General features: G+C 52.8%; 1 protein-coding gene across 1 annotated transcript; it reads right to left on the bottom strand.

Annotated features, from left to right (window-relative positions):
* Positions 1-221: 221 nt before the first annotated feature.
* LOC309405979 (inositol 1,4,5-trisphosphate receptor-interacting protein-like 1) lies at positions 222-2,542 on the bottom strand (the record flags this gene model as incomplete). The annotated part of the gene is made up of 1 exon (XM_082000960.1): positions 222-2,542. The coding sequence occupies exon 1, from the start codon at positions 1,860-1,862 to the stop codon at positions 222-224; it is 1,641 nt and encodes a 546-aa protein (XP_081857086.1). The 5' UTR covers positions 1,863-2,542.
* Positions 2,543-11,853: the final 9,311 nt, after the last annotated feature.

Raw genomic sequence — 11,853 nt, 5'->3', positions numbered from 1 at the left:
GGCGGAAGCCATCTTTGTAGCCATCGTAGACATCACCAGCTGCTGTGCTGTGGAGACTGCTGAGAGGAGAACGCCACTGCTCTTGGCACAGGGCTGCTGTGCAGGGTTTTCCCTTCCCTTTCTGTGTCCCGCATTCTCCCCTCTTCTTCCTTCTGTATGAGGTGGTCGTCTGACATCAGCTGTGACCGCCACATACACAGCTCGGAGCATAAAGACCTCTTTCAGCATCCGTAGATCAGCAGTCTTGTGAGCCGATCTTGCAGCTCATCGAACTCATGCAGTGCCTCGGCATGGGCGTCTGGATCCCGCGCCAGGTGCTGGAAGAGGTTGAGCGGCTCGGCCGCTTGGAAGTCTGGGGGCAAGACGATCTCCTCAGGCACCCTCTCATTGCCAAAGAAGAAGTGGTTGAGGCTTTTTTCCTCCAGGCAGCAGCGCAGGTACCGCATGATATCCTCCAGCCGCAGCAGGAAATCCTTCCTGCGCCAGCCTGACAGGGGTATGGTGGTCAGGAGGTGCATCACAGCTGTCTTCAAGGTATAGGTGGAAAAGCCTGTGCCCACCAGCATGCGGGCACAGAGCTGCAGGCATTTGAGGTGGAAGCTGTCATGTGGGGCCTGCCTGGCCACATGCCTGAAGAACTTCACCTCTGCCACAGCATAGCTCACTGACCACATCGTGCTTGGGGTGAAGATGGTTTCTGTAGTCTGGCTGCTTAGGAAGATGTCTGAGTCTCCTTGCTGCACCCCAAACATCATCTCAATGAAGAGGGTTCTCCTGGAGGCATTTGTCAGCTGGAGCTTGCAGGAGCGGCTGGAGGGCAGCACCTTCATATCGTAGCGACGTGACTGAGGCACCACCTCCCAGGCTAACCTCACGAGATTCTGGAACCAGTGGGCAGTTTTCTGCACATCTAGGTAGGGGCCAGTGCAGAGGGAGCCTAGGAGGCTGGCACCCTGATTTCTCCTCAGCTCCTCCTCGGGCTGGTGGAGGAAGCACAGCATATCTAGCGGCTCCCTCGTGCAGGTGCACTCCAGCTCCACGCGGAGCCTGGAGTTCCTCACTGGCCTCTCCTCCACAGTGCCCATCTCCAGGTGGAAGACGTGCCCACGGGGGGGCTGCAGGGGCATAAGCAGGCGGTAAACAGCATCATCCTCACGAGGACTCCAACCTTCAAAGGTGCTGCCCACCCTGATGGCTGGTTGCAGCACCGGGAGGAAAGTATTTGACAAGAGCACTTGGAATGCATGGAAGAGGTCACCCATCAGCTCCTCCACCACCTGCCTCCTGTAGGCCAGGTTCTGCACTGGCCACTTGATGCGCTTTGCAAAAATCCTGCCCAGATCCCTTTCATTATCAGGATCTTCTCCCTCACTTTCTTCCTGCTCCTGCTCCTCTTCCTCCTCCTGCTCTGTGCTACTGCTGGAGCTTTCCTCTTCGCTGCTGCTGTCCACCTCACGGCTTCTGGTTCTGAGCCACCAGCAGAACCCGAAGAGCAGGACCAGGACACCAGCAACTGCCCAGAATTGCCACTGCTGCACGGCAGCAAAGAGCAGGGCTCCCCAGGCCAAGCCACTCTGCTCCTGGGTGCTCTGCTCCTGGGTGCTCTGCTCCTGCTGGGTGCTCTGCTCCAGCTCCTGCAGCAGCCGAGCCATCTCCTGGCTCAACTGCTCCGCACGCTGCTGCATGCGCTCGCGCGTGGCCTCATCCAGCTCATCACCCACCAGCTGCGGGTGCTGGATGATGATTTGCATCACCACAGTGAAGAATATTGTGGCGGCCATGGCCTGCAGAAGGAGAGAGAAAAGGGGCTGAGTGAGATGAGGAGGGGAGGGAGGGAGCTGGCGGTGGGGGAGCGAGGACATGGGCCGCAGGGAGCTGGGGGCAGGTAGCAGAGGGGGCGAGGCAGCTGGGAGGCAGCAAGGCCTGTGCCCAGCCCTGGCAGCAGCGGCACCGTGCCCTGCCCAAGGTGCTGCAGCGAGCGGCTGGGCCCTTGGTGCAGGCTGAGAACCCACCACCCGGGGGCCCGCGATCCTGCCCTGGCCCTCATCCAGCCCAGCCTTCCCCCACGTGCACACTCACCGCTGGCCCAGGCCGCACTGGGGCAGGGCTGCCTGCTGGCGCCCTTTATAACCGCCCCCATTGTGACATGTCCCCTGTGCTGTCACAGGCATCAGTACGCATCACAGGCACGCCCGCCGGCCAGCCCTGCCCTTCGGCCCCACCCTGGCTCAGCCACTCACAGCTGCCCCCTTGTACTGCTTAAGGCTGGGCTAGAGTTTGTTTTCTTCACAGCAGCTTGCACGGTGCCACAGTTTGCTTTTAAGATCTTCTGCCTGCCAACAGCACTCTCTTCATCACAGAATATCCTGAGCTGGAAGGGACCCACGAGGATCATCGAGTCCCAGCCCTGACTCCACACCGCACAACCTTCAGGGTAAATCCTAGAATCCTAAAATGACTCAGCTTGGCCAAGACCCTGAAGACCATCGAGTCCAACCGCAAAGCTAAGACTGCCAACTCCACCATTAAACCACGTCCCTAGGCGCCACGTCTACACACCCTATGAATACCTCCAGTCATGGTGCCTCAACCACTTCCCTGGGCAGCCTGTTCCAATGCTTGACACCCCTTTGGGTGATGAAGTTTTTCCTAATTCTAAGATTCTTGCTTCCGAGTTGGTGGGCCTCATCGAGAGGGCTTTAAACTAGATTTGAGGGAGAAAGGGTGTAAAATCAGGCTCACTAGAGATGAGCCATGGGGTGGCATGCTGATGTTGGGGGTGAAATCGATAGTCCAGCTCAAGTGTAGCCACACCAATGCACGCAGCATGGGCAGCAAACAAGAGCAGCTGGAAGCCATTGTGCAGCAGGACACCTATGACTTAATTGCCATCACAGAAACATGGTGGGATGACTTTCATGACTGGAGTGCTGCAATAGATGGCTATAAGCTCTTCAGAAGGGATAGGCATGGAAGGAGAGGCGGTGGGGTGGCTCTGTTAGGAAGTGTTTTGATGGTATAGAAATCAATGATTCTGATGACCAAGTCGAGTGCTTATGGGTAAGGATGAGGGCAGAAGCAAACACAGCAGATATCCTTCTGTCTCTTTTCCCAGGTAACAAGTGAAAGGAAGAGAGGAAAGGGCCTCATGTTGCACCCGGGGAAGTTTACATTGGATATTAGGAGAAACTTCATCACCAAAAGGGGTGTCAAGCATTGGAACAGGCTGCCCAGGGAATTGGGTGAGGCACCATATGCAGAGGTATTCAAAGGGTGAAGAGTCTATTGGCTGTTAATAAAATAAGACCTTTTATGTTCTTTTCAAAGTCACAAAACACAAACATACGCAGATGCTTTGGGCCAAAGAAGAGAGCTGAAAATCTGTCTGGCAGTGAGAATTTAGCTGAAATGAGGAGGAGGGCTCCTATCTCACCACCCTGGGGGAAGAGTGCTGCATTTGTTCAGCCAAAAGCGCTGTATCTGGAGATAATGGGAAAGTCAGGACTGGGTCTCCAGAGCTCCTGGTTTAGAGGGTCGAGTCTGGGGGAACGAACATTACATTTTGTTAGAAAACCACTAGTGTTTTTACAGCACAGCTTTAATAAAGCCAATTTATGTCTGACTGAAAATGAAATACCTTACAACCCTGCACTTAGCGTTTGCTTAGTGGCATATACTGTGTCTGACCCACAGCTGGATTCACGATGTGTCCAGAAAGACTCATGCCTGTGAGACACGGAGAAACATGCGGCAATCTGAGGAGGAAATTCCTGGCTGGCACAGTTGGGCAGTCACCCTCTGAAGCCACCAGCTTCAGGCACTCCGGGGTTAGATTTCTGACAAAGGGCAGAGTAAGAACTGAATGCTGAACTCAGGTGTTGATGCTCTGGGCCATTGCAGTGGTGCAAAGGACCCCCCACGTCGGGGAAGGATTTCTTCACGAAAACAGGCGGTGCACAGCAACCTCTATCCCAGGTCGACACCTGCGCTGCCAGCATGGCACAGAAGAGAGACAGAGGAAAAAACCAAAGCAAGCTGGAATTAAGTCAGGAATATCCCATCAAAAGGGTTCTCTCTGGAAGAGGTAGGTCTCAAAAAAAAAAAATCTTCCTTTTGAAAAACATCATAGAATCACAGAATGGTTTGGGTTGGAAGGGACCTTTAAAGACCATCTACTCCAACCCCCTGCAGTGAGAAGGGACATCATCAACTAGAGCAGGTTGCTTAGAGCCCCGTCCAACCTGACCTGGAGTGTTTCCAGGGAGGGGGCATCTACCACCTCTCTGGGCAACCTGGGCCAGTGTTTCACCACCCTCATTTTAAAAAATGTCTCCCTTAGATCTAGTCTAAAGCTACGCTCTTTTAGTTTAAAGCTATTACCCCTTTGCCCTATTGCAACAGGCCCTGCTAAGAAGTCTGTCCCCATCTTTCTTATAAGCCCCCTTTACGTACTGGAAGGCTGCACTAAGGTCTCCCCGGAGCCTTCTCTTCTCCAGGCTGAACAACCCCAACTCTCTCAGCTTGTCCTCGCCTGTCCTCTCTGAACAGCCTGTAGCCATGGACAGCCACAGTCCAGTCATAGGATTTGTCCCACCATGTTTCAGTAATGGCAACCAGGGCATAGTTTTCAAGCATCACAGTGGCTTCTAAATCCTGTTTGTTGCCCATGCTGCGTGCATCGGTGTAGAGGCCATGTCACCCTCTTCGAAGAACACTCCTCAGTTCCTTTGAGGTCTTTTGCTGATGCAACAGGCTGAGGGGCCTTGCTAGCACCCCGTCCCTCTAACCTTGGTGTGTCACCCCACAGCTTGTCATGGGTAAGCCTGATATTGTCCCCTTCCCCCTTCAAGTGTCGTGTAAAGCCCTGTCAATAAACCCCAATAGCTTGTGAGCAAAGACCCTCTTCCCGCTTTGAGAAATGTTAATCCCATCTGATGCCAGCAAGCTAGGTGCCATGTAGGCTGTTCCATTATCAAAAAACCCCAAATTGTGGCAATGGCACCAGTCATGGAGCCATGTATTAATAGACTGGACCCATCTGTTTCTTCCTATGTCACTGCCCGCAACGGGAAGGAGAGAGGAAAAAATAACCTGTGCTCCAGATTCTCTAACCAACCACCCAAAGGCCTTGAAGTCTCCTTTGATCGCCCTTGGAGTACATGTTGCAGCTTCATCACGACCCACACGGAAGAGCAGTAGTGGGTAATAGTCCGAGGGCCGCACCAGGCTAGGAAGTTTCCTCGTGATGTCCTTAACCCAGGCCCCAGGGAGGCAGCAGACTTCCCTAAGAGAAGGGTCTGTCCAGCGTATTGGACCTTCTGTCCCCCTCAGGAGGGAGCTGCCTACAACTATCATCTGTCTTTTCTTCCTCATGGAGGTGGTCGTGATGTGGGGGTAGGCCTTTCTTACCTTGGCAACACCTCTGGTGCAGCTGGACTATCGTCCACATCATCCATGGACTGGCCTTCCACATGCAGAGCCTCGTACCTGTTGTAAGGAGGCACCTGGGGAGGCGAGGTGGGCAAGGAGGGGGTTCCTTGAGCATGGACTTGCCTCATTTGCTCCTTCCTTTTAAGCTACTGCCTTCAGCCTGGTGGGGGGAAGATACAGGACTCCCTTGATGTGTTTTTTTTTCTGGTAGCTGTTCTGTTTCTGTCTCAGGGAGAGCAGAGAATGGTTCCACGAGCCCATCTGTTTCTCAGACTCCCTGATGCTGCTCAACCTTTCTACCTCCTCTGGTAGCTCTGCCAGCAGGCTGAGCCGATTGTCTGAGGACATGGCTTTCCGCTGGGTGGCTGCCATAGCTAAGCTCCTGCTGAGAGGGTGATGACCACCAACTGAACTCATCTCTTGAGCTGGTGGGGCCACTACGCCCTCCCTGCACGTCCTTCTGCGCAAACCGCCGCGCCACGCTCTGCTGGCAGCGCTCCTGGTTGCCCGCACTCTCCAGGCTGGGTTTTATAGGCGTGGGGGGTGGGCCGCCATTGCTCTGCCAGTGCCCAGGTGTAGATAGCTAGGGTCTGGCGGCCGGAAGATATCGCGCTGTACGGAAAGTTAGGGCCCCTCTCCTGAAAGCCAATAGCGTTTAGTTTATGATGCAAGCAGATGGAAGTGAGGTTATAAACCTAAGCTATATAATGCCGTGTCACACACCAATAAACGCCATTTGCCGTCCACCGCACTGGTGTCAGCGAGCTGATGGCCCGAGCGGCCTGCGGTTGGTCGCCGTGCCGTTCCTGAACCAGGTCGCCACGCCTGCGAAGGCAACAAGTGGTTCCGAAACCCGGGAATCGTCGCCTGGACGGGTGAACGGCGGCCGGAGCGGCAGGACCAGCCCGGCGGGGAGGACGCTCCCAGACCAAGAAGGAGGATGGAAGCCCTTGTGAAGGTCGTATCACAATTACATAAACAGTGGGGTATTGATTGTAAACCCAAAGATTTTACTCTCGCAGTTGCGAGACTTTTGCAAATTGGGGCCATTGCCCAGCCGGTGGATATTCTCCACCCTGAAGTGTGGGATAAATGCACTAAAGCATTAGCCGAAGAGACGATGTCCTCGGGTTGTGGGAAAAACCTTAAGTCGTGGGGGAAGGTCGTACAGGCCCTGCAGAAGGCCATACAAGAACAGGACACCTGGAGGGCGGCAAAGAACTGTTTGTTGGTCATCCCGAAATTGGGAGTCGGGGCAGCCACGCAGACTTTGCACCCCCCAGACGATGACGATTCTACTGAGCCTAAAGATCTGCAAGAGGGCAACACGTCCCCTCAATTCCCGAACCCCGACCTGCTTACGGACGGACAGAAACGAGCTAAATCCTTCTGGGGTAAGCTAGCCGAGGAAGCCAGGGGCGCCGCCGAGAAATCAGAGTCTGAGGAAGTCTGGGCTACACCACCGCCCTATGCGCCCCAAGATGGCGCCGAGCAAGAAGGTAAAGGGCGGGGCGAGGATGCCCTTAGCAGGAACAGGGAGGAAGCGTTAGCGTTAACAAGCGCACACAAACGTGAAGGGGAGGAGAACGAGAAAAAGAAAGGTGATGAGGGTGACCGGGAAGGTGAGGGGAGCGCGAGCGAAGGGCGGAAAGCCAATCAGAGCGGCCATCTGAAAAAATGCCCTGATAGGACAAACACCCCGCCGAGCAGAGGGCGGGACGAATCGAGAGGGCGGGAACGGCCTGCCCGCAAGGGAAGCGGGCGGGGCCGGAGCCCAACAAAAAGGTACTGCAAACCGGAAGTAACCAGTCACTCGAGTTCCGACTGTGGATCAGACACTAGCAGGGACGAGTGGCTCACAACTGATTCAAACTTAGAGGAGGAGGAAACAGAGATAAATAAAGTCAGGAGCCAAAATATTCCCATCCAAATTAAAGAGGAACCGCAAAGGGGAGAAATCCCTCTCATGGACTGGAGGAAAATAAAGATTGCGTGTGCCAGCTGGGCCCCATCGGCCGCGCTAGCGTTCCCGGTCCGGGTGACAGATGCGGGACAGAGGGTCCACTCGCCAATAAAACCTGAAGATATACAAGCGATTGTTAAGGCAATTGCGGATAAAGGACTTAATTCTGCCATGGTCTCCACCCTCATAGATGGTGTCTTTGGGGGAGACGATATGCTCCCGTTCGATATAAAACAAACTTGTAGATTGATCTTCGACGGGGCAGGGATGATTGTTTTTAAACAAGAATGGGAGGACAACTGTGCGAGACAACTAGCCCGAGTAACCGGGGCGGATCACTCGCTACATGGCTCCAGCCTGCAGCGGCTGATGGGTACAGACCCAACAGTGATTACCCCCCAGGCGCAGGCCCAGGGCCTGCGGGCCCATGAAGTAATGACAACTACTCGTGCAGCCAGAGAAGCTATTCGCACAGCCTCTAGAGTTATTGTCAAGCCATCGCCATGTTCCACAATAAAACAAAATGAAAATGAGAGCTTTACGCAATTTGTGGATCGCCTCCAGGCAGCGGTCGACTCCTCGACCCTGCCCGCGGATGCGAAGGGCCCGGTTGTTGCAGATTGCTTACGTCAGCAGTGCAATTTGACAACCAAGGAAATCCTACGATCACTGCCAGTGAGGTCAAGTATCGCGGACATGATTAAGCATGTCGCGAAGGAAGAGCATCTAGCCCCGATCCAGGTGGCTGTTCATATCGCAATAGCTAATGTGATGGCATGTTTTAAATGTGGCCAGGCGGACCACATTGTAGCAAACTGCCCTCGGTCGGGGGACCCACCAACAGCGCTTCCCCCGCGCCAGAACCGACCCAGAGGACCGTGTTGGGCCTGCGGAAAGAAAGGACATTTTGCTAAGGAATGTAGATCTAAAACTCAGGGAAACGGGAGGGGGAGAGGACACCTGGGCCGCGCACAGCCCCTCTCCCACTTGGGACATCAGGCGGCCCAACTACGCCAACCCCGGGTGGGGCGAAGCGCTCCCGAACCCGTGTCCTGGTTTCAGCCAGGATAGAGCTGGTTTTCTTCACAGAAGCCAGTGTGACATTGTGTTTTGGATTTGGGAGGAGAAACTGTTGATAATGTGCTGATGTTTTGGGTTGTTGCTGAGCAGTCAAGGACAGTCCAGCTTCTCGTGCTGGCCTGCTAGCAAGGAGGTTGGGGGTGCATGGGGAGCTGGGAGGGGACACAGCCGGGACAGCTGACCCAGACTGGCCAAAGAGATATTCCCTACCATACGACGTCATGCCCAGTACATAAACTGGAGTTGGCCGGGGGGTGGAAATCGCTGCTCGGGGACGGGCTGTCGATCGCCGGGTGGTGAGCAATTGCTGTATTGGGCATCACTTGTTCTTGTACATTCCTTTGTGGTATTATCATTGTTGTTTCCTTCTTTCTTTCTGTCCTATTAAACCGTGTTTATCTCAACCCACAAGGTTTTTTTCCTAATTCTCTCCCCGACCCTATTGTGGGAGGGGGAGTGAGCGAGCGGCTGCGTGGTGCTTAGTTGCCGGCTGGGGCTAAACCACGACAGTCCTTTTTGGCGCCCAACGTGGGGCACGAGGCTTGAGATAATAACGGTTGCAGGTCACAATATCAGTTTATTTGATTTGCATGATGCTCTCGTCTTTGTTGTACATGTTAAGGATCGGTGTTGGTCTCTGCGGGCTGCTGTACTCACCTGCGAGTTTTGTTTTTAGAGCACTGACCTTGAGCTTAATGTGGTATCATCTGAGCTCTGTACTAAAGCCGTTACTGTATTTTGGCTACAGTCTTGTGGAGACGATTAGCAATTATACTTCTGCCTCTGAAAGGCTTTCTATGGAGAAAATGCAGAATGGTACCTTTGCTACCCTCTATCATAACGTTTCCTCCTTCATCACAGTAATTTTTCCGTATTTTGAACACCCTTGGGTAGTTATAATACCTCTATTGCTACTTCTGGGGAACATTGTTTCGGTTTTGTCTAAGGTTGGCAAGCGATTTAAGAACATCACTCAGAGATCTGCCCCAAGGCTGGATAGTTATGAATGGCAGGGCGTGTGGAACAGCATGGGCAAATGCCTGGGGCGGTGGGCACCTCCGGTGTTTTGGAACCTCACTCCTGAACAAGTGCAGAATCCTGATAAACTAGCAGAATATTTGGAAGAAGTATGCTGTCGGCCTGGCAGCTCCAAGGAGACACAAATCATTGCCATGTGCTGGGGCCTGGCCCATGCCTACCGAGCTCTATTTAACACTGTGCAAAGGGGAGAGAGGCTCTCTGGGTCTGATGGCAATGTGGCAGGCACTGTGACTACTCCAACCCCTGCAACAGGCACTGTAGCTACTCAGACTGTTGCAGCTGAACTAGAGAACCAGCCCATCCCAGTATCAGTTGCCCCTGTACAAAAGAAGAGATCTTGGAAGCGGAAGTCAGCTCATTTAATAAGGGATGAGGAAGATTCTGCTAAGAAGGAGGCAGAGGAAGCGAGTGAGGAGGCAGAGTGCTCTGAAGCAGGGCCATCACAAGGACTGAAGAGGGAAGAGAGCGGGTCATCGCTGGAAGAGGAGGAAGAGGAAGAACTCATAAAAGAGACGGTAACTAACTGATCTCTATCCCTGAGTGAATTGCGAGATATGCGAAAGGATTTCAGCTGTCATCCAGGTGAGCACATTGTCACCTGGCTGCTCCGATGCTGGGATAATGGGGCCAGTAGCCTGGAATTAGAGGGTAGGGAAGCCAAGCAGCTGGGATCCCTTTCTAGGGAAGGGGGCATTGACAAAGCAGTTGGAAAAGGTGCACGAGTCCTCAGCCTCTGGAGACGACTCCTGTCGGGTGTGAAGGAAAGGTATCCCTTCAAGGAAGATGTTCTATGTCACCCAGGCAAGTGGACCACCATGGAGAAAGGTATCCAGTACCTGAGGGAGCTAGCTGTGCTGGAAGTGATTTATGGTGACTTGGACCAATTAACATCTTCTCATCTTGTTCCCGCTTACGGAAATCTTTCTCGATAAGGCTGTCCCCGGGGTGTCTGCTCTATTCTTTTTTCCCTTTTCTCTCCAGGAGTCGTCTTATTTTTCTGACTTTCCCTTACTGTTGCTACAAATATTTTTGCTTTTGCTCTTTGTTTTTCTTCGTCCCTCCTAACATAGACTTTCTGGGCTTCTCTAAGTAACCCCTCTAATACTGTATTTCTTCCCAGGTATAAGTATTGGGGCCTAGGAATTGGTCCAATTTTTCAGCTACTCCGAGGGGATCATCTAATAGGGTGCCCATTTCTTTCTTGAAATTTCTTACATCTGTGGTATTTAATGGGACTGCCACAAACCCCATGCCTCCCTGATTGCCTCCGAGGGGTACTTCTCGTAAGGGATATAGAGAAGCTCCCTCAGATACAGCAGTCCTACTTCTCGTACATGCAGCCCGAGGTCGGTCTAATTCCGGTGCTGTTGGTGGTGGAGATAGGGGCAACGGTGGTACAGGTGGAGTTACTACGGCCACCACAGGGGGAGCCGCCGCCGGAGATGGATTATTAGAATATGGAGGCGGTAGGTTATCCAGTGGCTCCCATTTATCATCTTTCTCCTTTTCCTTTTCACTTTTCTCCTCTTCTTCCCCAAACTTTTAATCTGTTTTTAATGTAAGTATTGAGGCTGGAAAAGAACGTAAAGTTCTGTCCCATAATCCTGCATAATCACTTTCCTCCTGACTAAAAGGTTCCTTTGAATTAACATATATATTTAAGGCCTGGCAGACCCAGTCTTCAAAAGATCCAAAAACGGGCCAAAAGACATGTGGTCTCAAAGGTTCTTTTGGCCATTCTACCATACAATATTGAACTAATTTTAATTTACTTTTTCCTTTTCTGGGGCCCCTATCATTCCAATTTTCAATCATTATTCCTAATGGACTCTCCGGAGGTATTTCTAGTAATTCGCTCCCTTTCCTCTGGTCCTGGGTTCTCGATTTCGTCTGACCCATCTAGGAATTTTTACTGTGGCAATTCCTACAGCCCTTGGCTACCAGTAAGAGTGTCTTGCAGGGGGTTTAGGACCTATCAATCACCCACCCACGAATCCTATAAGAATCGCTTCGGTCCTTCACCGGCCAAGTCCCTCGCGGGAGATTGGAACCGCGGTTAGAAGACCTCCACAATCGCTTCGGAACTAGTCTCAGTCACACTCTTACACACACAGGCAACAGAATCCTACCCAACCGAACGGTATACACTTTAAATGCTTACGACTCCGTCGTCTTCATTCGGATCTTCGCGCGCAGAATTACGGGCAAAATAAACTGCTGCAGCTGGCAAGGGAGCTCATAAAAAATCAAATTCTTTGCTTGCCCCTATTCAGGTTCAGGATGGCGTTAGTCCTGACCCGACCCGATCAGGAGCCACCAAAAGGTGGGGCGCCCCTCCT

The sequence above is a fragment of the Phaethon aethereus genome (genome assembly GCF_964289735.1).
Source record: "Phaethon aethereus genome assembly, chromosome: 5".
Taxonomy (NCBI): domain Eukaryota; kingdom Metazoa; phylum Chordata; class Aves; order Phaethontiformes; family Phaethontidae; genus Phaethon; species Phaethon aethereus.
The sequence above is the reverse complement of the archived record's forward strand: the minus strand, read 5'-3'. Positions and strand labels throughout refer to the sequence as shown.